The sequence below is a fragment of the Manis javanica genome, chromosome 11 (genome assembly GCF_040802235.1).
Source record: "Manis javanica isolate MJ-LG chromosome 11, MJ_LKY, whole genome shotgun sequence".
Lineage (NCBI taxonomy): Eukaryota > Metazoa > Chordata > Mammalia > Pholidota > Manidae > Manis > Manis javanica.
The window spans coordinates 27,169,212-27,194,917 of NC_133166.1; the positions used below are offsets into that span (position 1 = coordinate 27,169,212).

At 51.9% G+C, this 25,706-nt stretch overlaps 1 protein-coding gene and 1 long non-coding RNA gene across 4 annotated transcripts; one reads left to right on the plus strand and one right to left on the minus strand.

Moving 5' to 3' along the window:
• Positions 1-106: 106 nt before the first annotated feature.
• Positions 107-20,921, minus strand: APBB1 (amyloid beta precursor protein binding family B member 1). 3 transcript variants are annotated; one of them, XM_036996469.2, is made up of 14 exons: positions 20,533-20,921; positions 13,002-13,733; positions 7,734-7,909; positions 7,577-7,633; positions 7,405-7,490; positions 7,238-7,301; positions 6,637-6,786; positions 6,137-6,264; positions 5,632-5,746; positions 5,404-5,488; positions 5,036-5,119; positions 1,038-1,153; positions 748-924; positions 107-665 (listed from the first exon to the last, which is right to left on the minus strand). In XM_036996469.2, the coding sequence occupies exons 2-14, from the start codon at positions 13,717-13,719 to the stop codon at positions 498-500; spliced, it is 2,124 nt and encodes a 707-aa protein (XP_036852364.1). In that variant the 5' UTR covers positions 13,720-13,733; positions 20,533-20,921; the 3' UTR covers positions 107-497. The 3 variants fall into 3 exon arrangements, with proteins under 3 accessions (XP_036852364.1, XP_073072186.1, XP_017533340.2); XM_073216085.1 differs by lacking the exons at positions 13,002-13,733; positions 20,533-20,921 and adding an exon at positions 9,397-9,492; XM_017677851.3 differs by lacking the exons at positions 13,002-13,733; positions 20,533-20,921 and adding an exon at positions 8,777-8,807.
• On the plus strand, positions 891-4,513 carry LOC118968006 (uncharacterized). Its single transcript, XR_005055383.2, has 2 exons — positions 891-1,189; positions 2,699-4,513. It is a non-coding gene; the product is annotated as an uncharacterized lncRNA (long non-coding RNA).
• Positions 20,922-25,706: the final 4,785 nt, after the last annotated feature.

The window sequence follows — 25,706 nt, forward strand, 5'->3', positions numbered from 1 at the left end:
TTCTTTTGAGGCAGGTGGGGTAAGAGGGCCTTGGAAACAAGACCCCAACTGAGGGATCAGGGAATGGGGGTGACGGTATGGTGCAGGCACAGAAGGTACACAGCTCAGCAGGGTAGACAGACTTTATTAGTGATATCAGTATAGAGAGGTGTCCACGGAGCAGGGGATGGGGGACCCATGCCTGGACTGGTCTCCTGCCCCTGCCAGAACTTATAAAGATGGGGCCTGGCCTAGACCAGTTCCTCCTGCTCCACCTGAAATGTGAGGATAGAAGGCCTGGGGCTGGCCTTGCTTCCTGATCCTTTCGTTATCAATTCTACTGTCTTGTCCTTGCATGGATTAGATCTCTCCCTCCCCAGCCCCTTAGCAGGGAACCCAAGCTGCCTGGGAGGGGCAGCTTAGGGATGGGGGAGCAAGGCCTCTAGGGCTCCTCCCTGCCCCATACCTTTGAGTTCCCGGGGGCCCAATGCAAGCAAGTGGAGGGAGGACTGAGGGCTTCAGGGGGTATGGGCCCCCAGCCGTTTGGGCTTGAGAGAGCCCCACAGCGACTGAACACCCCTGCGGACAGTCCACCCTACACGCCGGGCAACGGACTCGGCAGGGGGTGCCGGGAGGCAGGAGGTGGAGGCCTGGGAGCGGGCATCCAGACATTTCTGGTAGCGGAGCTGCAGAGAGGCAAGTGTGGCAGTCACTCTCCAGCCTGCACCCACGGAGCTGGTGTCACCACTCTGCCACCCTACCACTTACCATGCACGCAGCCTGCACAGCCTCAGAGAGGCTCGCAGCATTGGGCTCACACCAGAACATGTGGCAGCAGAAGGAGGCTGGGCCGGCAGCCATGATGAATGCAAACGTGTGGATGTCTCTGCCCACAGCCAGGAAGGAGAGGAAGCGCACGCGACACTCCCCGAGCACTGCTTCCGTCTGGAGAGAGAGAACCGCATGACCCTCTGTTCCACTGGCATCTAACCACCCCCTGGCCCCCACCCCAATCTCCCTTCCATGGAAAGGCACAGCCATGCCTGCCACATCTTTACCTGCTGGTGCAAGATGGTGAGGGTAGCGGGGGCCACGCTGACATGGCTTGGAGTCCACTGCTCACGGCTACTGGAGGACAGAACTGACTCCAAGGCCCCATTTATCACATCTACCCCTGGAAGATACGAACGTGAACACGGCACCAACTGGGGTGAGAGAGGCTATCCCAGCTCCACCCTAGACTTCCCAGCCCTGCCCAGCCAAGCCCAGGGCCTCTGCTCCATCTCCACACCAGCCTGCAGCCCTAGACAGTGCTGCACAGGTGTCCTGTGGTGCTCTCCCCCTGGGCTTCAATGACTTGCCACATTTCTGGTTTCTTCCATCCTGAACCCTAGGCTTGGTTTGACTCTACCTCTTCCTCCAGCCTCCTAGGACTGACCTCCCCACCCAGCTCCCAAAGCTCTGACCTCCCCTCTATCTTGCCCTCCATGTTCATCCACATTCAGTCATTGCACTGCTTCACACCACAACAATCACTCCCAAATCAGCCCTGCAGAACAGTCCTCTCCCAAGACCCAGCCTTTGTTTTCTGTAAGATACCCATTTGCGGGATGTTCACTCTTTTGTCACCCTGGTCTCAGTCACTATTGTGCACTATCTCACTTATACCTTATAGTAATCTCACAATATTCTTTTATCACCATTTTACAGATACGGAAACGGAAGCTTACAGAAATCAGGTAGCAAACCTTAGGTCATACTAAGGAATGGGGATATGAAAACAGGCATTCTGACTGCAGAGCCTGGCTTCTCACCCAGGCCTTTCCCTAGCCCCTTCTTTAAATTTCCAGTTTTCAGAACTAGAAGGACTATCAAAATCCTAGTTGCACTCAGTAATTTCTGTGATGTTCTCAAAGGCCAAGGAACCCAAGGCTCCTGGCTTATAGATCAATCGGTTTTCTCTTAGAACACAATGGTTTCCTCCACCTCAAACTGCTGTTGGCCATGTCCACTCTTTTCATCCCACTTCTGCTTACCCTCAGTAGAGACCCAAACAGTAGCAGGTGGCATGTAAAGGCATGGGTTCTGGTCCCTGAACTACTCATGAGCTGGCTGTACCACCCACTGTATTTCTACCCTTGCAGCAGAGAGGTTAGAGTGAACGATGCCAATGCAAAGCATGCACCCCTGTGGCCCACCTGGGACCTCTTGCCCCTTTTGAAGAAGCCCTTTGGGCTCCACTAGAAGCAGACCCTTTGTGGGCAGAGGATTAATGTCTTCCTCAAAAGTCCTCCCTCATCCTGGCCTTGTTCATCTTGCCTCTGGCTGGATCAAGGTGCAAACTCCTCTCCCAAGCTCCAAAGTCCTCCAAAAACTGGCCTCGTCTGGACCGTCAAGCCTCGTATTTTACTGCTCCCTGAGCTTCCAATGATTTATGTAGCATTTATTAACATCTAATCTTGGCAAATGCCCTACTAGGCAGATGGGGAATAAAAAGTAAGAGAAGAGGATGCCCTCAAGGGACACAGACTGTAACTGAGGTAAAAGCCTCCGTCTGGAGTGCCCCTACCCCACTGACTGACTGAGGAACTCCCAGTTCTCATCCTCCAGGGTATGAGAAGCAGGGCTCAGGGAGCCATCCCTGTTATCCCGCAGAGATGTTACAGGAATAAACTTGTAGCACTTCCTATAACTGCTGGAAAACCTTTTTCCACACCAGGCTGTGGCCATCTCAAGGACAGAAACCAAGCATAGTCCATCTGTGTCCCCAGTCCTGACACTGGGCTCATCTGCTAAAGGAATTCCAGATGCTTGAGCAAGTCACCCGGGAGGCAACATGGGCAAATGCACCCAAACTGGTACAACCGAGTAGCCCAGGAGCCCACAGAAGGGTGGCGGTGCAGCAGGAGCGGTGGCCCAGGTCAGACTGCACCCAGCTGTGATGTTCCGACACTGACACCAGCCAGTGAAAGATTACGTGTGGATGAGATACCAATCCGGTAATAAGCAGCCGGTGCTGTGGGGTGGAGCCTGGCCTCCGTGTGGGGAGGATTACCATGGAGGTGGAGAAAGCAGCAGAACAAAGTGACCTGGAAAGTCTGCCATATCTGTTAATGACTAAGGACTAAAACCTACACTGATTCCCAGCCCTTATCTTGCTGTCCTTTTTTTTTTTCCATGTCAATTGTTGCCTTCTAACACACTATATAATTTATTCATTTTATTGTCTATCCTGGCTAGAATGTCAGCTACTTGAAGACAGCGATCTTTGTTGGCTTTGTTCATTAATATACACCAAAAACCTAAAATAGTGCCAGGCACAAATGAGGCACTCCCTAGTCCTGTTGAGTCAGTGGGTGATTAATGAGTGACTGCTGCAGCCTCAGGAGAGGCCAATGGTAAACTCCTGGATGTTAAAAAGGGAGCACAGGATCAAGCAGCAAGTGAGTTTAGGGACTAGTGGTGTGAAAGCTGCAGCTTCAACAAAGCAGACCCACAGAGCTGATGGGCAGCGAGGGGGAGAGGCAGTCAAGGGCTGCATACGGTTGCCTTAGCATAGTGAGACGCTATGTAAGGTGCCAGGTGGATTTGGGAGTAGGTGTGATAACTGGGAGGTGACAGGGTTTAGCAGCTGAGGGTGAGAGGGAGGAGGGCAAAGGGAGGGGGGCCTTGCTTCTCTCCCCTTCTCCCTGTAGCTGCCCATTTGGTGGGTCATGCTTCTCCACACCCATGGTTTTGATGACCTCTATGACCCTGTGCTTCCCACATTTGTATCTCCAGTCCAAACCTCTCCTCTGTGAATCCAACTGCCAAAGTAGTTTGCCTCAGACATGGCATGTCCAAAACTGAGCTCCAGTCTCCATACTGGCCTCTTCAAGACTCTGCTACCTTTAGAGAACAGCCCCACTATCTGGTTCGTTCCAAAAGCCAGGAACCAGGAGGCAGCTTTAATGCCTCTCTGTCCCTCATCCCACAGTCAATCAATCACCAAGGCCTGTGGATTTTAATTGTCTCAATAACTCTTGAATCTACATGCTCCTCTTCAGCTGCACCACGGTCCAAGATACTCATTAATGGCTACAACTGCTACAAGATCCTTCTAACTGAGCTCCTCACACCTACCTCCACCCACTGACCACCTTTCTCCAGGATACAGCAAAGTGAGCTGTACAAAATTCCTGTCTGATTACACAAGTGCTCTCTGCAAACTCTTCAGTAACTCCGTGAGGCTCTTAGGATGAAAAACAGATTTGTTAACATAGCCTATGAGGTCCCTGGGGTCTAAGTGCTGCCCGGCTCCCAGCACATCTGGCCTGCCTGGCCTTCTCTTAACGCCTTTGAAGTTCCAAAGTGCCTTCCACCCTCCTCACACACACCATTCACTCTGCCTGGAAAGATCCTTCCCTACTGTACTCCTATCTCCCTCCCACTTTACCACTTTAGTTCCTACTCATTTTTCATCTCAATTCAATGTCACTTCCTCAAGAATGTCTTAGTTCTGACTCCTTAAACTAAATGATGTTCCTCTGTTAAATAGTTTCAAAGCACCTTATTACTTTCTTTCAATGACTCAATTTGTAATTATACATTTATTTGTGTGCCCATTTGATTAATTCCCACTCTTTCTACTATAACCTCCATGTAAGCAGGACTGTGGCCATTGTTCTCCCAGGACCTAGCACACAGTAGACCTCATAGGTATTTGCTAAGTGAACACGGTGCTGCAATACCAAACCCAGTTCCCAGCTGCTGCCTGGTGTTCCCAGCCATCTAAGACCTGCCTCCCAACCCAATCAAAGCTTCTCTCATGAGATTCAAGAGTGGGTCTCCCTGTGTGCCTGGTCTACTGGTTCACACTCAGTGAAAGCATGCCAACTGCTGGTACAGGTAGAAGAGAGAGCAGCTGGGACCGAGGTACAGGAGGCGGGATGCATTTTGAAGGGCAGGGTAATGTCAAGCAGGAGAAAGGTCTGGTAAAAAATGCATTGGAGGCAGATAGTGGGGCAGAGGTCTGGGATAAAGGTCATGGTCCCTGGGTGAAGAGGGACACACATACCAACAGGTTTAGCAACAGGCACATTCCCCAGGTAATAGACTTGGAACTTTTGTACCAACTCATTCTTAGGCGCTGGGAATTCCACTGTGGGAAAGAATGGGAAGATCAGTCATGGTAGCAGATCTTGCTCACTCCCAGTACCCACCACCACGGCATAAGTGGGACATGTACCCAGCCCTGCCCCACCTCCACTCCTTCCCCCTGCCTCCCTTTCACTGAAGACCCTCTGCTTATTTGATACAAAGAATTTAGTCCCCATGTGTCCATCCTCCTATCATGTTTCTACAGTAGCTAGTGCCTCTTCCTGGGCCATCATGCTACCTTTGCCAACAAAGCTGAGCTGGACCTGCTGGGGTTGTGACACTGACCTTGGAAAGGGACATCTACAAGTTTTGAGTGGTCCAGGGAGAGTCCATTCACCAAGCAGCGGGCACTGCGTCGTTCGGCCATGATCTGAGGAAGGGAGGTGTGGAGCAGAGAAACGAGGGAGGTCCGTTAGGGCTTCGCTGCCCCAGAGCCCCTGGCCCCATTCTGCCCCACCCACATCCTTGTCGAGCAAACTGGGCAGCTAGTCCAGGGAGCAGAGGGGGCCGTGCCTTAGAGCAGATCTCATGCAGGCTGGTGGCGATGTTCTTGGCAGGCGCCTCACAGCGGAACACGTGGCACTTGAGCATCTGGGTCAGCTTATCACGGGCTACGTAGGCAAAGTCCCTGTTGGGGGAGGGGCTCCTCAGTGTCTCCCACTGCCACTGAGTGCTAAGCCTCGCCCCCACCCCACCCACACCCTCCCTAGCCATCACAGCTCCTCCAGGGCTTCTGCTCTCAGGACAGTGTCCCCAGGTGCTGCCTTCTGGCTGGAGGGGAGACAGGCAGGCATGCCAAGGTGGAGATAATGGGGTGAGCACGGTGGGCAGGAATAGAGGATGTGGGTGCTTGGAGGCATCGGGACCCGGTATGGGAAGAACGGTCACCGTAACTCAGGCATAGTACCTCTCTCTGGGTCCGGCAGCACAAGAGAGGCAAAGAACAGAGTTAGGGAGGAGGGCCCCGATCTGACTGCTGGATGAGCCCCCACCCTAGGATCCCAGGCCCTGCTCCCACCTTCCACTGTCCCTCCCGACGCCCCACACGCGAATGCTGACGATGGGCTGGGCATGCAGCAGGGCCTGACTCTGTGGCTCCACCAGCTTTAGTGTCTCGTCCTCCAGCTGTAGCAGCAGATCCTTTCCCTGCAGGCCCAGGAAGCAGGCACTCAGTGGTGTCCCAGCTGGGAAGGTGGCTGATCCCCCTGCCTCCAGCTCCAGGGAGGTCAGCCACAGTTGTGGCCCTTGGGTGTTGACTCACCTACCGACCCAGCAGGCAGCACTCTCATAGGGGCCATACCTGTTGTTCCTTATGTGTGACTCCTTTTATTATCCCTGTGACAGTTAGAAACCATCTCCCAGGCCTCAACTTGGGGTCACCGCCCATCTCACAGGGATGTACTTAGGGAGGGTCAACACTTCCCTTCCCCAGCCCCCAGATGGGTAGCTCAGCTGAGCCATCTCTCACAGCTCCCTTCCCTTCTCCTCTGTACCACACCAGCCAGCTCAGGCTCTCACCTCCCCCCAACCCCCGGCCATGGGGTCGTGCAGGTTGTTTTTGTGGTAGGAGAGCTGACGGATGCAGTTGTTGACTGCCACGCTGCTGCGTCCAGGGGCCAGCTCCTCCTCAGTCATCTCCACCCAGCCTAGGGAGCACACGGCGAAACACTGCCAGACACAGGGGGTGGAGGACGGGAGGGAGAAGTTCTCAGCTAAAACATGAGAGTTGCCTGCACAGCACACAGGGGGTTTTGCAGAGACCAGAGGAGCTCCTGGTTCAGAATATGGCAGGTGGGAGAGGGTTCTGAGCTTAAACTGAGAAGCTCCCCAAACAGGATATAATTGGTGGGAAGAGAGATCGTCTCAGAGGAGACCCCTGCTAGTAAAAGGGAGCACGTGAGCCAGCCTGGAAGGGCGGCCTGCCAGGCCACAGGGCTAGCTGAGTTAGAAGCTGAGGGGCATCTGGCTCAGACCCAAGGGTCTATGCTGAGCCTAGAAGACCTCCTAACTCAGGACCTGGGGAGCTGTACTGAGGCCAAGATGCTTCCTGGAACATGACAGGGAGGCTCTCCTGCACACCAGTGGGCCCCTGGGGAATGGGCATTGGTCTTGAGCAAACCTTGATCCCTGGGCTGGCACTCCGTGGGGGCAGCTTCTCCTCCTCCTGGGGCAAAGGCTCTGGGCTAGAGGCAGAGGTTAACACTTGGCACAGGCCCCTAAACAGAGAGTTGTCCCAAGACCCCTTCCAGCTAGATCCATCCCACTGTGTCTCACCTTCCCACTCACCTGAGGCTCTGAGCCGGGAAGGGCAATGTCCCCACCTCAGGGTCCTTCAACCCCAGATCCATTGGGGCCTCCTCACTGGGTTCATCCTTGGGAAGTGAGGAGAGGAATCAGGACCAAAATGATACCCTCTTCCAGCTTCCCCACTGTGAGGGGTAGCCTCCCCCTCACTCACCTTCCAAAATTCTCCATCCTCAAAGCCTTCTCCATGGGCAAAGCCTGTCCAGGTGAGCTAGGAGGAGGGATGGGAGCAATGGACAGGTGGCTCATCTGGCTCCAGCAGCACCACTCCTCCCCGACTGGTCTAAAAACAGCAGGCTTATATGCCTCACCTGGGACTCCTCTCGGGGGCTGCTCCCCTGTGAGGGGGAGGCCCGGCCTGGGGGCTCCCACTGGGTGGTGCCCGTTGGGATGTGCCAGTAGTAGGTTCCTGAGGTGTCCTGGACCCTCATCCATCCAGCTGGCAGGTCGGAATCCGTCTCGAAGGCGTTAGGGTTCCAGAAGGAATCTGCCAGGTGGGGGACTCTGTGAGGGTCTCCCTACCCAACAAGCAGAGAATGGGTGCTTATGCCCAGTGTCCACCCTCAGATTCTATGGTTAAGAAGGGGTGTGGGAAGGGCTCCAGCACAAGGTCCCTGCTTCCTTCTATAGCCTGCAGTCTGGAGTCACAGCATGGGGCCACAGCATGCGACATGGCTCAGGTTGCCTCCTGAGCCTGGCTCCTGGCTAATGTGGCCGCACAGAGGGAAGGAGGAAGCCAGAGAGAAGGAAGGAGGTTGGATGGCCCCAACTGACCTCCTGTCATACATATCCATATTCCAGGCAGACACACACATGCCCTCAGACACACAACATGTACAGCCCTAGTACACACCTGTGCAGCCACTGCAAACATAGGGTGTGTACACTCAGAAAATACCTGCACAGATGGCAAGTGTCACATACAGGTGCACATGTATGAGCCGGGGAAACACACCAACTCCAGCCATACACTAATGCAGACACGATACCCAGAAGTGAGCACATACACAGCTATACAAAGCAGCCCCTCCACATACGTGTACAGAGACCACACCCACAATGACACCCAACACGTGTGGGTAACACAGATAGCGAAGGTACATTCAGACACACAACATATGTCAACCTCTGCCACATGTGTGCCAACATGACAGACACACCCCTGACCTTGGCCACACACAGATGCAGGCAACAAACATTTGGTGTACATGCACATGCACTGCACACCTGTGACACGCACCCCTCCTCCCCATGCAGAGCCACTCTGGCCCTGTAGCTGGGCTCACACCTCCTCTGCCTTTGCTCTCCCTGCCAGCCCCGCCCCACATTGTGCCCACCCCATGTGGCCCCTCACCTGGGCTGCTGTCCTGCAGGATGATGGCCAGGAAAAAGTCCTGGGAGAACATGGCGCTCGTTCCCAGCCCCTCCTGCCGCCACCCGCCCTCCTCACAGCCCCTCCAGCCCAGCCAGCTGGGCTCACAGCCTGGTGCTGGGCTGCAGAGAAAAGCTCATCCCGCCCCCTTCTCACCAGGGCAGAGCGCCTGCCAGGCAAGAGCCTCCCCCGCCTGGAGCTCACTGGGAGGGGCCAGGACCACCACAGAAGGGGACCTCCTTAGGTTGGGGATGGGGGCCTCATGAGACCCCAGCCCTTCCTGCTCACATCTCTTCTTTCTAATCCCAGTGCCCCTCCCCCAATCCTGAATCTCCATCCCACCCCTCAGCAGTCACCTCAGTGTCAGTCAAGCCCAGCTTTAAGGACATCAGGAGGCTCAGCCCCTCAGGAATACTCCAGCCACCTGGGGCCCTGTGAAACCTAGAGCTCTCAGCACAAACAGGGTGTGGCCTCAAGGCTCCAGGGATCCCTCCGCTGCCCAGAACCTGTGGAGCAGTCTGAGCCCAGGAGTGGACCTTGAGGGCTGGGCCCCAGCAAGCTTGAGGCTGGGCTTTGGGCTCCCCAGCACCAACCCCCCTCACCTGCCGGGGCCCAGCTAGGCTGCAGCGTCTCCTCGGCAACCGCAGCACCAGGACCGGCTGGGAGTGCCCGGCCTGCTGACGTGCTTCCCGTTACCAGGGAAACCAGGAATCCTGACTGGTCCAAGAGGCAGCACTGAGGGACAGGCAGTCCCCAGATCCAGGCTGCTGGGCAACCAGGCACCAGAGGGGCTGGGAGTGGGGAGGCTCCACCACGGCGGCTGCACACCTGATGTGAAAGCTATCTGGGCAAGGTGCCTCACCACCGTTGCCTTCCAGATAAGCTGGGCCACAGAGGAGGCACCCTTCTTGCCCAACTAGCTGGCTAGGTAGCCATTCCGCCTCTTCCCCCACCTTTGCCTCACCTCACCTCAGGCCCTGGGGAATTAGAATGCCAGCTCCTCCCTAGAGGCCCTCCATCGCCTCAGCGCTCTCCCACCAGACCTTCCAGGAACACCAGCACCTGGGGCAGCCCTGCCCTCACAGCTGCACCCATCTTCATGAAGGGTCATACACCTCTCAGATCTGGGGATCAATTTACCATCTTCCAACAGCAATTCATCTGCCACCTGTCAGCCTGCACCTCCTGCTTCAGAGAGCTCCATCCTCTGCTCTGTCCTGGAGGGGCTGTCCTCCCCACCTGACCATCTGGGATGCCCTTCTGGAGCCTGGCACATCTCCCTCCAAGCACAGCCTCCTGGGGCCTTTGCTTCCACAGGAATGTACACCTTCACTCTTGCACCAATTCATTCAGGCACTCACACACAAATTCAACGGTTCTTGTATCACTCATCCATCCATGCATCCATCCCTGTCTGCCTTTGTGGCTAAGCCAGATGCAGTCATTCGCTCAAGAGTCAGGGAATCATGTAATGCTCTCCCCTTTTCTCCAGCCCCATGTCACTACTGTAATCCAGGCAACTGGTATTTTTACCTGGATCATTGCAACAGCCTCACCAGAGCTCTTCCTCCTCCAGCCCCATCTCCTGGAGTGATTGTTCCAAAATGCTAAACTACTCTCTACATTAACACTCTTCACTGTTTTCTCCTGGCCCTGAGGATAGAACCTAAATGTCTCTACCCAGTGTGTATGCTGTTGTGAGCCCCTAACCAGCTCTCAGCCTTATCTCGGCCTACCCCCAGCTATCATGTCTCTCCCCCTGCTTGGGACATGCCCCTCATCCTCTCCAGGCTCCCTCCCCTCCATCTTCACCTTGCTGTCACTCACTCCTCCTTCAGACACCAGTGTATGGGTCACTTCTCAAAACTGACCCACCTCTTTTCCCACCACACACACAGGCAGGGTTAGGGCTCCCTCCAGTACCCCCATTTCAGGGCTCAGGACACTGATCATAACTGCCTGTTTATTTCTGTCTCCCCAGAGACTGTGAGTGCCACGAGGGCAGGAACATCTGTCCCCTGTGGTATGCATTCTCTGCATTTAGGACAAGGCCTGGTACCAAGTATGAACCCAAAGCAGGTAGTAAAGTTCATTCATTCATCATTCAATCATGAACTTATACATTCAATCAACAACTTTGTGAAGACCCTAGAGTGGGAAGGAGAAAACAGTATTTGCTCAGTTCTACCTCATTACTACAGCAGCATACACTTCCTGTGGCCTTCAAGTTATAGCGAAACAATCACAAAGGAGTAAGCAGTGACTCGACCCCTCCCTAGGCTGGCCCTACGCCACTACCCTCAATTTCCATGGCCTCCTCCAGAGAACGATCCCAGGCCATCCTCCCACCATGCTGATGCCCTGGCTCAGGCTGCTGCCAGGACACAGCATAGCCTTCCCAGTTCTTCACCAGTTCTATCCTGCTACTCCCAGAAGGCTCATAGGTGTGGTCCCCACAGTGACCTTCCCAAAAACCCCTGAGCAACCAGGTCCTCCATTATTTGGCCTCTGACTCACACCCCCCAGGGCAGAGGTTATAAACTAGCAACCTACAGACCAACGTAAGCCTCAAATTGATTTTGTGTGGCCTGCACACTGCTTTTTAAAGAGCAGACACAGTGTTAGCATCTATAAATTAGGATATTTCATTCAATGTCTATAGTTTTCTGTTTCCCTTGAAAAGTGACACGATTGGCTCCATTTCATCTACATTCTCCCCATGCAACCCTGTAAATAACCAGCTGGACTGGAGTAGTAGCTGTTCCCTTTAAAGCGGGTCTAGGCAATGACCATGGAAGGCACTGACACAAAAAAGAGAGACAAGATCAGACTTTGCCTTTGAAAGAAGTACTCAATACCACTTATGGAGTGTTCTTGCAAAAATAAAATGCAAAAAAACTGTCAAATCTGAATTTGATCAAGGTGCTAGAACTACCCATGTACAGGAAATCCAGAGGGAAAATATGCTCAGCACCACCACTGAGAGATAGTCTGCAAATCCAGACTATGGGAAACACAGACAAATAAGTGTTTTCAATTAAACAAAACCCAAAAAATCTGCAAGCAAAAATAGACAGGCATGGAGGAAAAACATAGATCAAAAGAAACTTTAAGAGACATATTAGCCATTGAAAGGTCTGGCCTATTTGGGTATGGACTCAAACAATGAAAACTTCTTTAAAAGGCTGGTGTCAGGGGGAGGTACATTTCTTAGACAACTGGGAAAATGTAAACATTGACTGGATATTTGATGATATTAAGGAATTATAGCTAACTTTTTGTAGGCATGATAATGGTATTGTAGAGTTTTAAAAAAGGATTTTATCTTTTTAGAAAAACATGGGCAAACAATTATGGATATAGTTGTTTCAATGACCTAGGCTGGGGCCCGGGAGTAGCTAAGGTATAGATGCAGCATGGTTCGCCATGGGCTGATAATCATTGAAACTGGGTCGTGGGTAAACCAAACTCATTATTCTATTTTTCTCCACTTTACTGTATGTTTAAAAATGTCCAGAATAGCTTTTTGAAAAGGGATGGTGTATTGCCCTGGCTCTCAAAGTCCCAATATCTTTTCTCTGCCCTGACAAAGCAGCTTATGTTTATTCTTTCTGTCCTAACTTTCTGCCAATATCCCATTCCTGATAAATAGGATACAGAATGGAATCCTTGCCTGCCCCGCGTGGTGCTCTGCATAGACCTCAGGAGGAGCTGTTGCTCTCTGCAGACCTGGCCCGTTCATGCCTGGTTCCGCGTCTGGCAGCAGGGTGATGCAGGGCCAACATCTTGGGGTTAGACTCAGCCCTGGTTTGGATCTCAGTTTTACTGTGATCTTAGACTGTCTGTGACTTGGGGAAGCTACCAAACCTCTCCAAGCCTCTTTTTCTGTCATCTGTCATATGAGCATAATTAAAGTATCTACTTCACCACATTATTATAAATATGACAGTTCTGAGCACTGCAGTACCTGATAATGGCCCCTTGAATGGGACCATCAAGGTATGCATGATGGATGGGTCTGTCAACTTGTTCAAGATTCTCTGAAAGTAGGGATGGTTTCCTTCAGGAAAACCTGGACATGGCCTGCTGAGGACTGAGGACATGTACTGAGTGACTCACACCCAGACTGGCCCTGACCGCTATTTGGAGAGGAACGATCTCTGCCCTCTTGCCCTCCCAATTCTCCATGTCAAGCTCCACAAGGTACCTGTGTCCTCCGGGGAGCCATAGGAGGGGCTGCCCTGGGATAAGGTAGCCCAGCTTGAGTCCTCGTCACTGGCTGCACTGTTCCGCATGCCAAACAGGAGGCTGGCGCTCTTGCTGTGCTCTCGGGGGCCGTCTGCAAGGGCCTGAGGCCTAGGGGGAGCCTCCGTAATCTCCAGGGGCTCAGGCAGCCCTGGGGGAGAAGACAAGTCCTCCTCCTCCTCCTCCTCATCCTCTTCCTCCTCCTCCTCAGCCTCCCCTGCTGCCTTCTCTTCACCCTCATCCGGGCCCTGCTCTTGGGTGCTGATGATCAGGCCGGGTCCTCGGAGCCCTCGGTTGGCTGCATTGTGGGCAGAGAGCTCCAACTCAGAGTACAGATGCATCAGGCCTTTGGGGCCCAAGGGTGCCGTCTCAGGCTCCTGGCCAGCGTCCTCTACCAGGGTTAGGGTCACGTTGCGGTTCTGGTCACGGTGGGCTGTGGCTGCCCGCCGGAGCTGGTTCTGGCCCTCCTTTAGCCACTTGGCATTGGCAGGGCCTGGCTCGGGCCCACCGCCCTCCCCCATGGCGCTGCGCAAGTCCTTGGGGCCCACAGCCGTGGTCTGTAGCTTGGCGTTGAGCAGCTGGTTGTGGGCAGCGTGCAGGGGCAAAGGCAGGCTCAGGGCAGGGCCGCCGTGGCTGTTGGCATTAATGGCCAACTGGCTCAGTGATGACGGAACAGACATGGCCTTGACAGAGCCTGTGGGTGAGAAGGGTACACCAAGCTAAGCCTCAAGGTCAGGATAGGAGCACCCCTCTTCTGCCCCAGGGTGGCTCCCTGCACCTCCTCACCTCCCTTACACTCAGCACACACTGCTCTGTGTCCAGTGAGCTATCTTCCCATGGGAATGACTGGGCTTAACTCCTGTCCACCCCACCATCAGCCCCTCAACTGCCCTCCCCATCACAGGCCCAGCCCAGCCTGAAGTCCACCGCAGCTCCCAGTCCCCAGCCCTGACCACCCTGGGATGGCACAGTCAGTCCCTACTCGGCCCTCACTCCGACAGCAGAGCTCGCACACAATGGCTCTCTATGCGTCCCACCCCCAGTTCATCCGGCCGGGGCTTACTGTGCCAGGAACACAGCTGGTGTGGGACTGGCTCGTGTGTGCTGGACACTGGACACTGACTACCCCCTTCCTCCTGCCACACTGCTAGCCACAGCCCATCACACTCCCAGGCTGTGTTCCGATCATCTTAAATCACTGTGTAAGCAGCTCCCAAGCCCACCCCTTACTAGGTGCTGTGAGGACAGGAGAGAACAAGCTGCAGACTCAGCCCTCAAGGACAAGGCCCTGCAGAGGCAGGTCACAAAAGAAGGGCCTTTAGCTCCAATTCATGGCTCCTTTGGCCAGTGGAAGCTCCATTTTGGTGACTTTCTGTGAAGTATCTCACCTCGGGCACCAGGCCCTCTGCCAGCCCCCATGCCTGGGTCACTGCAGGAGCCTTTGACCTGGACCTTCTAAACCCTTCAGGTTTTTACCCCAATGTCACCTTTTCAGTGAGGCTTTCCCTGAATACCATTTTTAAAACTCCATACCCTCTCCCAGTAATACCTAAGTCTTACCTACCACTTAGCACCATCTGACAAGCTATTTTTATCATCATCACTATTATTATTGCTTTGTTTAATGATTATCTCCTTATGACTATAATTTCAGTTCCATGGTGGTGAGGATTTTGTCTTTTTTTCAGCACAGTATTCCCAGAGCTTAACACAGTCCTAGCACAGAACAGGAACTCAACAAATGTTGCCTCATTTAATATACGAATCTGTCCTCCCTTTTCCTCCAGGCCCCATTTAGCATCTCATCTTCCGCTTTCAGAAAACACACTTTGGCCCTGTAACTGTCTCAACCACGGCTCATGCTGCCCCAGCCAAATCCCACCTGCCCTCCAGGTGTGGGGTCTCTAGCCCACAGAACAGCCCACCCCCACTGTCCCCTTGGCCGCCTCCTTCCTCCCCACAAGCCCTTCTTGGATCACCAGCTCCACCGACCTCTCCTTCTAACCCCACTGCCTCAGTGACCCTCCCTCAAGGCCCCTTCACTCTTCCTGACCCTCCACTGCTCTGCTACTCTCCTCCCCGCCCCCAACCCCCACTGTGAAGTGCTCACTCCCTGGACCCTTGCTGGCCGCTCACTGCACAGTGTGTGCTCCCCAGCCAGCCATGACCCCGTTCTCTCCCATCCTGACCCTCCTTGACAGCCCCTGGCATACTGCCCTCCCTTGGTACCCTCCCTCAGACAGCTCTCCTCCCATTTGACCTTTCCCCACAACACACACCTGTCCTCACTGACTACCCAGGGCACACCTTTCCCTCTGACTCTCACTGCACAGTTCTTTCTCCTTGATTTCATCTGAGAGTTCTCTCCCCCGCTCCCCACCAAGGGGTGCTTTCTCTCCTGAGCCCCCTGCCCCAGTTCTCCCTGCCACCTCAGGGTAGCTCTCAGCACTGAGCACAGGTGGCCGGCGAGGTGTTTTAGGCTGACGCAGCAAGGCTCTGCCCTCTCTTGGTGCAGTGTCCGGTGCTCACCTTTCTGTCATTCTAGCTCCTCAGCCCCTAGCACTACGCTCTGTGCATGTCTATGAAATAAATGAACAACGGTTCCTGTCCATGTGTCTGTCTCATGTGTACCTGCTGGGTTATTCAGTGTGCCTCCACCCAGGCAATGAGAAAACTTGTGGACACTGGAATAAATGAGAAAAATAAACAGCTCTGTCTCTACCCAGAACTACAATAATCTTCCAAAAATGGAAACCAGATTGTGTCACTCCTGTTAAAAAGTTAGATGGCTCACCACTGCCATCAGAGTAACATCTGTGCTCATTAGCAGGACATCAAGAGCCTCCTTGAGCCAATCCCTATGGCCTCTCAGGCCTCCCCAAGCACGCTCCCTGCCTCCTTCATACCTTACACTTCAGCTTCATGAGTGTGGCAGGTTCTAGAACGTGCCACACTCGCACAGCGCTGGCTCTTTGTTTACACTGCTTGCTTGGTTTGGAATCCTGTCTCCCTTTGTGAGTACCTCTGCTCATGTTTCAAAACCTGGCTCAGTGGTCACAGCTCCTAAGCAGTCTTTCCTGTTCAGTCCTCTCTCCCCATCCTCAAGTGACCATTCCCTCCTTGTGTCTCACCATACCCAGTACTGCATTCCATCAGAACATCTGAGACTGTCTTATTCAACTTCACACTCCCACTACTAAGGAGCGTGTACTGTGTGTATCTGTCACAGAGTGGACCTTTGGTGTGAGCAGAAGGGACATTCCTCTCACTATGGGGTGACAGGAATTAGGAACTAGTTGGGAATAGACACTAACACAGGCTTGTGTGGCTTCACGGGCTATGGCTGAACAACAGGAGTGTTAGGGAGGGTGCTGGAGAATAATGAAGGGTCCCTGAGAAGGAAGTAAGACCGGCCAGGGGCCCCGGACAGGTGAGGGCTGAGATCTAGGGAAAAAGGGGGAGAGGGAGTTAGCTTAAACCCACATCCTGGCTTGAAGGCTGTTCAATAATGGATTCTCCATGAGTTTCAGGATATGGAAGACCTTGGAAGTCTTCCAAGCTCAAAAGGTCCATGGGATGATGAGCTTCCACTGGCTAAAGGAGCCAGGTTTCTCAGAGGTCAGGCTGGGACCTATCTCCTTAGCACTTGGAAGTGTGATCTAGGAAGGGCATATATACTGTGAAGCTGGAACAGTGAAGAGCCGGGCTGACGTCAGGCAGCCCTGCCCATCTGGTGACCAGGGTGGAAAGTACTGGAGGAGGAACAGGGAAGCTCTGCTGTAAGTGCTGGAGCCTGAGCACCTAGCTCAAGGCAGTGTGGTCACTGTCACCTCACCTTCTGAGCTCGAACGATGACCAGCTGCCCAATATCTTCAAGGAGGGGCACAACCTTACCTCTCCCCTGTCATTGGGGTTACCCATACAAGGAGCCTTTCAGAGGATAGAAAAAGTCAAATGGACTGTGGCCCAAGGCAGGGAGCTGGGCAAGGCCATCAGGACAGGAACTAAAAGAGTGTCCACTAAGCCTGAAAGAGCTGATATCAGACCGTAGAGGAGAGGGAGAGTCTGCTCAAGGTCAAGGGTCTTCTAACCTGACAGTTTACCATATGCCAGGCACTGGGCTAAGCAGCAGGGAGAGTGATGAACAATAAAGAAGTGGTTCCCCCCAGTGGCACCCACAATCCAGTGGAGAAACAGTCACTGAACAGCTCGTTTCAATGCAGTATAGTATCGGCGTCTAGAACAGTACCTGGCACCAACAAGCACTTCCTATTTGCTGAATAGATGATTGCAGATTGTGATGGGGGAGAACTGGGCAGTTCAGGAGACTGAGGTTTACTCTAGCCCAGACATCAGCAAAGACCTTCTGGAGGAAGGGGTTTCTAAGCTGAGACAGTAACACAACTCTCCTCAGACGAGCATCTGCACCACCCCTCTGTCTCAGAGGATAACCTCCTACTCCTAACTCACAGAGGAGGGGGAAGCCATCAGTTGGGGACCATTTTGCAACATGTAAACTTCCTGACCTCAGCACCTGTCCCTTTCTCTCCCTCTTCCTAAAACCAACTGTTTCACCTACCATATGGCTCCTTCCTTTCATTCCTTTCCAGGAATTTTATACTGCTACTTCTCCATTTTCTCGTCTATATAATCAACCTCCCTTTCTTAATGGGATCCATTATCTCCCAACACTTACACAGAATCTTTCTTGACCTGACACTCCTCCTGCACCACTTGCTTCTCTCTTCTTTCCCTCACTCAGGCAAGCATCTTTAAAGAGTTGCTGTCACTCACCGTTGCCATTTCCCCACCGCATAGTCACTTCCCAACCATTTCCAATTATGCTCTCAGCAACAGTTCCTACCAAAGTCATCATGAACATGAACCTGTGTCAGTTAACCCAGCAGACACTTGCAATCCTCACCTTGGCTGTATTCTCAGCAGCACTGGACACCAGTCACCCAACTTTCTTTTCATCCATGGCTTCCACACACCACATCTCCCAGTTTTCTTCCTACACTCCAGTTACTGTCCAGTGGCTTCTTACATTTTGCTGGTTCATCTTTCTCTGCCAGCTGTTACATGCTGGAGTTTCTCCCAGCTGTTTTTATGCCCTTCATTCCTTCTTGCTTGATATTCAATACAGGTATTCATTCATTCCATTAGCTTCAGTTACCACCTACACACTGATGATTTCCAAATTTACATCTCCACGTCAGAGTCCTCATCTGAGCTTGACATGTACATCCAACTCTCTACTCAAGGCCGCCACTTGGATGTCTCAAAGGCCTCTCAAACTAACATGCCCCCTCATGTTTCTCTCTCCACATCCTAACTGGTCCTCTTCAGGATCCCGGCTCTTGAAATGATATGACCACCCATCCTGTTGTGCAAACCAGAGTAGGGGTACCATCCTTGACACCACCCTCTCCCCCATTCTCCAATTCAATCCATCCCCAGGTACTGACAATTTTCTTCTGAGAAAAATTTCTGGACTTTGTCTGCTCTGCATACCCACTAGTATCAACAGTCCATACCAAGGACAAAGACCTTAAGATCAGAATTCTTAACATGGACAAACTGTCCTGCTCAGTCCGGCCCCAACCTTCTTCTCTAGCTTTGGCACTCAGCTCTTCAGCCTCACTAGCTACTTTTGATTCCTCAAAGACATCATTCTCTCTCCCTCCACATGGTGTTTGCATGTGATATCCTTGCTGCCTGGAACCTTCCTCCCCTACCCTCTTAGCCTAACTACTACTTGTCCTTTCCAACTTAGTTCAAATGTCAAGGAGAAGCCTTCCTTGACTCTCTCTCCCTATTCCCAGATCAGTTTAACTTGTGCTCTTGACTGTTTTCAAGGCACCATCCACCTTTACTTCATGATATTTATTACATTTGTAGTTTTATCCTTATCTGATCCCCCTCCCCCACCTTGACTGTCAGCAGGATGGGGACAATGTCCCGGTTAAATTTGCTCATAATTATGTCTTCAGTGCCTATAGTACTGGTATTTATAGGTGCTCAAAGCATATTTGTTGAATGAGTAAGTTATCAGCTAGATGCATTTTTTTAAAGGATCACATCACATTGTACTGAGTGTAGTTAAGGGGACGTAGGCAAGAGGGTATGCTGTAAGAGCAGTCAAGGGGGAAATAAAGGGGTTATGGCCTAGATTTAGTTTAGCAGCAGTAGGGATGGAGTGAAATGAATGGATTTGAAAAATATTTAGGTAGTGGATGGGATAGAACTTGATGACATTAGATGTAGAGGGTGAGGGAGAGAGGTTAATCTACAGTGTTGTCCAGAATTCCAGCTTGGGTAACTGGTTGGAAAGTAGTCATTTCTTTCTGCGTTGAAGGAAGAATAGATTTGGAAGAAGGGTACAGAGGCAACATAAATTCAGCTTGGAATTTGTAGGTCTGGAATTTTTGTTGGACTTCCAAGGGGATGTCAAAAAAGCAGTTGGATATTGAGTCTGGAGTTCAGGAAAGAGGTCTGGGGCAGATACATAAATTTGGGGATCAGCAGCATATGTATGTGAAATTTGAAGCCTTGGGGAGTGAATAAAATAACTCAAGCACAATGCGAGAAGACAGCTCAGGACAGGACCAAGAGCCTTACCAACATCTAAAGGGAGGAGCAGGCTGCAAATGAGATTGAAAAGGAGCAGACAATACCATCAGAGAGAAACCAGGAAAATGGTTCAAGGAGAGTTGACACACACCACTGAACAGTAGTACTAAAAGGTAAAGGGGGGTGAGGGGAAAGCGTCCACTGGAGTTGGCCACATGTAGGTCTCCAGTGACCTTGCCTTGAGCAGTTTCAGTGGGTGTCAGAGAACGGAGTGAAGTGGTTTTAAGAATGAATGGGAAGTGAGGAAATGAAGACAGCAAGCGCAGACTTGGTTTTGGCTTTAAAGAGGGGGACTATGCTGGAGGGGCTGGGAATGCAAGAAATGCACAGGCAGGTTCAAAAGAGGCTCAGGATAACCTCTGAATTGGAGAAGGGAAAACTCCAAATGAGTGCTCCAGCGAGTGCTAGGCCTCCTGGCGGGGCTGGGGACACAGCCAGCCCCAGGGCACACCCCTCGGCTGCCGAAGGCAACAGAATGCGGCTTGACAGATTCCAGGCCTAGGACCCAGCAGGAATCCGCGCGGCCTCTGCTCCCTCACCGCACATCCCCCTCCCAGCCCTTGACCTCCCCTCCCCCAACCCCCTCCCCTACCCCCCCTCGCTTCGCGTCCCCTCTGCTCGCCCCCTATTCGTGCCCGAGGGGCAGTTGCTGCAGGTCGGGAAGGAGGCGGTAAGGGGACTGAGATGGAGCCCACAAGAAGACAGGAGGGCGGTCGGGGTGCGCGCGGCGGGAGGACCGCCCGCGGGGATGGGGCCCGGCCGGGGACCCGGGCCGCCGCGGGGAAAGGGCTGCGGGGTCCGCCGGCCGCTGGGCGTCAGGGTCTGGCCGCCGGGCTGGGCGGGGGCAGGGCGGCGCCTACCTGCGCGGGGAGGCTCCAGGCCCAGGTGGCGGCGGTGGCTCAGGCTGCGGGGCTCGGGCTCCGCGGCGGCTTCTCCATCACAACATCCCCCGCCCAGGAGCGCGCGGGCCGCGGGGCCGCGCCCCGAGCGGCGGGGGCGCGCGCGGGGCGGGGTGGGAGGGCGGCCATCTTGGGCCGGGCGCGAGCCCTGGCGGACGGTCCCCTCACGGTCGCCCTGCGGCGGCTGAGCCGGGAGTCCCACCCCGCAAGACCCTCGGGCCCCGGGAGGCCCAAGCCCCTTCGCCAGGCGCCGTCCCTGCAGCCGATTCCTGGGTTCCCAGAGCTCGGCCGCAGCCCCCGGCCCCGCGCCGCCCTGCGCTGCGAGGCCCCGGACTCCCCCTGCGCGTCCCGCGGGGCCCTAGCCCCCACGTCCGCGAGGCGACGCACCGACCGGCTCGGGACGCGGGCGCGCGCGGAGGGCCTCGGAGGAGCAGCCCGCTCTGCTCCGGCGCCCACACTCCCAGACGTCCTGGTGGAGAGGCAACAGGGACGCAGCGCCGGTGATAATAATAGGCCCGACTTACTGACCGCTTACGCTGTGCCAGACTCTGTGTTAAACCCCTTACATGCATTCATCCTGAAGTCAAGCCCTGGGAAGTCGCCACTACTATTATCCTCATTTTTCAGAGGCAGGTGTTGAGATTCAGAATGGGAAAGCAACTTGCCTGCAGTTAAAAGTGGTGAAATCAGACTAAAGCCCAGATATCTCTTCACACCCTACCCCTTGCTGCTGAACATACTGCAGTGACACCAAGCCCTCGAAGATGTCAAGATGAAATCGCTCCCCAGTAGAAATTCTTAAGAGGAAAGGAAGAATGGGAGAACGAGAATGAAAGGTGTGAGGAAGGAATGGTGGGGCGCAATATTCGGCAGATTCCCAGTGCTCTCATCAGTCACCCAGAGGCTATCAAGGAAAATGAGGGGGAATGTTACCATGCAGAAACCGTCCCATGAAATGGTTCATTCCTCTAAGGAAGAGGTTTCAATTTATTGTGCCTCCTAACCAAAGAGCGACTGACTGACATGCCCTCAAGGTACCTAAAGCTGAAGGTGTTCAAATATAATTCATTACCTCACCCCCTTTATTGGCCTTCTAAGGAGTTTCACTGGGGTGAAAAAGAGTCCTCATCACACACACACACACACACACACACACACACACACACACACACACACACACACACTAGACTGGATGTCGCTCCACTTGATCCAGTCCAGTCACACACACACACACACACACTAGACTGGATGTTGCTCCACTTGATCCAGTCCAGTCACACACACACACACACACACACACACACACACACACTAGACTGGATGTCGCTCCACTTGATCCAGTCCAGTCACACACACACACACACACACACACACACACACACACACACTAGACTGGATGTCGCTCCACTTGATCCAGTCCAGTCACACACACACACACACACACACACACACACACACACACACACTAGACTGGATGTCGCTCCACTTGATCCAGTCCAGTCACACACACACACACACACACTAGACTGGATGTCGCTCCACTTGATCCAGTCCAGTCACACACACACACACACACACTAGACTGGATGTCGCTCCACTTGATCCAGTCCAGTCACACACACACACACACACACTAGACTGGATGTCGCTCCACTTGATCCAGTCCAGTCACACACACACACACACACACTAGACTGGATGTCACTCCACTTGATCCAGTCCAGTCACACACACACACACACACACACACACACACACACACACACACACACACACACTAGACTGGATGTCGCTCCACTTGATCCAGTCCAGTCACACACACACACACACACACACACACACACACACTAGACTGGATGTCCCTCCACTTGATCCAGTCCAGTCAATGGCTGGCTCAAGCCAGAGGCCTCAAGATCATCTTTGACTACACTTTCATTTGACCTCATTTGAATATAAATGTTTTAACTTTTTATTATGGAAAATTTCACATGTACAAAAGAGAACAGTATAATGGACCCTCATATCTATCACTCAGCTCAACAGTTAACTCCTGGTGAAGAGTTTTTTATGATTTGACAAACATTTATGACATATGAACTATATACCAGGTCCCAGGCTAGGCCCTAGTGGTCCAAAGATAAATCAGATTTGCATGTAATCCAACCTGGAGGACATAACATCTGACCTTGGTCCTTGAAAGATGAATAAGAGTTAACCAGAAGAAGAAAGCTATCCTCATTCATTCATTCTTTCCAACAAATAATTATATATTAATGTGTGAGGCACTGTCCATGGTGCTAGAAACACATAAACAAGATTCAGTGCATGCCTTCATGAATCCAGAATAAGAAAGAAACATTAAATATGTGATTAGGAATGTGATGAATGTCTTGAAGGAGAGGCACAGAAGGCCATGTGAGTGGACTGAATTTGGCCTGGTGAGATTTGGGATGGCTATCATAAGGAAGTGACACTTTTATGAGGGGAAGTGATGAAGGAGGTAGAGGTCAGCCAGAAGAAAACTATTCCAGTCCAAAGGTTAAGTACAAGAAGGCTAGTATGGGTGAGTTGGAAGAATAGCATAAGATAACCTGAAAAGGTGAGTAGGTACCACTGTGGAAGGCCTTGTATGTTAGGCTAAAGGTTTTGGACTTGATTGAGAGGGCAATGGAAAATTATCAGAGGGTTTGAGGCAGGGGAATGGCATGTTTGTTCATCCTTGCATTTCAGAAGATCACTTCCAGCTGCAAAGTGGAGAATAGATAGGAGGGCAAAATTGACAGTGTGGGAATCAGGGAGCAGTTGATACAGTCTAGGTGGAAGATGACTATAGTTGTAGGGTTAGGGGTGGAGAAAATTGCATAGGTTTAATAAATATTCAGGAGGTAGAATTCACAGAAATTAGTGATTGTGTGATGGCTATGAATGTAAAAGAAAAGGATGACTTCAGATTTCTGCTTAAACAAGTGAAAAAAACACAGAAATATCTCCCATTTACAAAGAGCCCCCCAGACTATTTGTCTTCCCAATCCCATTGAGCAGGATGCCTGCAGTACCCAGGGAAATCTCTTCAGGTAATCAAAAAAGCACACAGATAGGATGGTGTGGGTGGGGAGAAGAGTCTGATTAGGTGAGATGCAAAAAGGAAAAACTACAGTTCACACACAGTACTGTCTGACTCCCACACAGTCTTCTTGAATTCTGTTCTCCTCCTACATCTGCAAAGCCTTCTGATCAATGGAGAGTCAACCTTCATCCATCCTTTCTCTACTGTTCCCTTTCCCCTTCCAATGCTCTCCATGGCCTAAGAGCAACCAGTAGCCTATGAGCTGCCTCAAATGCTGTGTGTGGTTCTGACCAATGTAGTTCCCTGAGGCAGCGATCTTTGAAAATGATTACCTTAGACCTATCAGGAAAAATGAACTAGAAGCAAATACATCCAGAGCTACCAAGAGTACTGGCTTTATGCTATTTGATTTAATAGATCAGCCAGTTAGCATTACCAGGCAGTTGGCACCCAAGTCATCTATATGGAAAAATAAAGCTTTCATCTCTATTAGCTGAAGAGACACTTAATGCAGCAAAGGCAACTCTCTCTACCACTACATGTTAAGTATTGCTTTAATACTTTAACTTTTCTTATAGTTGACCCTCTTTCTTCTGGGTGGTTGTTAGCATTTGGAAAAATCTCTAAGAAGTAAAATCTTCCTGCATATTATGTGGAGTGGAATTCATAAGTCAGATGTCAGGGCTGGCAAGGACTTTTGCAACCCCCTTCCTATACAGGCCTGTTCTCATTCATTCCCAGGATAGGCATATAGGGTGCAAAGAGAAAAGCATTGAGGACTGAACTCTGGAGATGCCAGCATCTGGGGAGCCAGCAGAGGAATAGAAGGCTCAGAAGAAAGCCGAGAACAGACAGTAAGAAGAATCAGGAGAGAGTGATGTCATGGAAGAAATCCACAGGAAGAGAGACTTTCAAGGAGGAAGAAGTGGCCAACAGCATTAAATGCAGCAAAGATTTCCAATAAAGTCAAGGGGAAAAATGTATCCTTTGAATATGGCAGCATGGAGGTCATGGATCCCCATGATACGATTTGTATCAGCTGGAAAAGGAGGTGGAAGCTACAGTGCAATGAATTGAGCCACTGAAATGAGGAAGATGAAATAAGTAAAAGCAGAACCCCCTTTCAAGAAATTTGGAAGAAAGAATAGACAGCTGAAAATTGATATAAAGTTAAAGATTCTGGCTGCCTTTTTAAAAATATAAGATGGTAGGCTTGAACATGGGTACAAACTACAAAAAGATACCAGTAAAGAAGATGAACTTCAGAAGTAAAAAAAAAATGAGAGATGGAGTGAGATGAGGCCAATGAGAGGAGGTGGCATCAAGGGCTCATGTAGAAAAACTGGATGGCTTAACTTCATAGGTTGAAGGGACAGGGGTGAGGACAAGTGTGTAGGTAGGATAACCAATAAAGTGGGAGCAGGTAGGAGGCTGAGGTAGTTCATGCCTAGTGATATCCATATTTTCAGTCTTTAGCTGAAGAAGAGAAGGAGGGTTAGATAGAGAACAAGAAACCTTTGCAGGTAAGTAGTATCCTGTCCCAAACATGTTGCTGCCTTTGATGTCATCTGTGCAGCATCCATTCCCCCTTTTATTGGTAACAAGCACATCAGTTTTCTTCGAAGACTCCTCCTCTCCCCACTCTAAGTCTACGTGGTTCAGATGGGAATCATCCTAGTTCCACACCTACCTCAGTGCTGGGCTCCTAACCCACGATCAGGTAAAAGGGATTGATTCAGAGACGGGCACATGAGGAAATTGAGCAGTGAGTCAGATCAAGGGATTTTCCTGCAACAATTGGGCAAAACGTGCTAGTAGAATGTAAGCCTGGTGGATATCTTGCCACCAGGAAGAAGAAGCCTACCTGAGAATGGAGTGTGCAAAGAATATAGAGAGGCTTATTAGCCAGAGTGTGAATTTAAGGGGGCACCATGTAAGTTTGGGAAGAAGAGGTGCAGTGATGGACAGAGAAAGGGGCTGTGGAGGAGTTTAGAGGGGAGGTTCCTCACTCTCCCTCACCTTCCTGTCCAATCTGTAAGCAAGTCCTATGGGCTCTCTTCTACATCTT

Coding starts and splice junctions, on each gene's coding strand:
- APBB1 (XM_036996469.2), bottom strand. CDS start 13,719: ATGTCTGTTCCGTCATCACTGAGCCAGTTGGCCATTAATGCCAACAGC. Junction 7,634..7,733: donor GCCCCCGAGAGGAGTCCCAG/GTGAGGCATATA, acceptor CCCTCCTCCTAG/CTCACCTGGACAGGCTTTGC. Junction 5,120..5,403: donor TGTAGATGTCCCTTTCCAAG/GTCAGTGTCACA, acceptor TCTTTCCCACAG/TGGAATTCCCAGCGCCTAAG.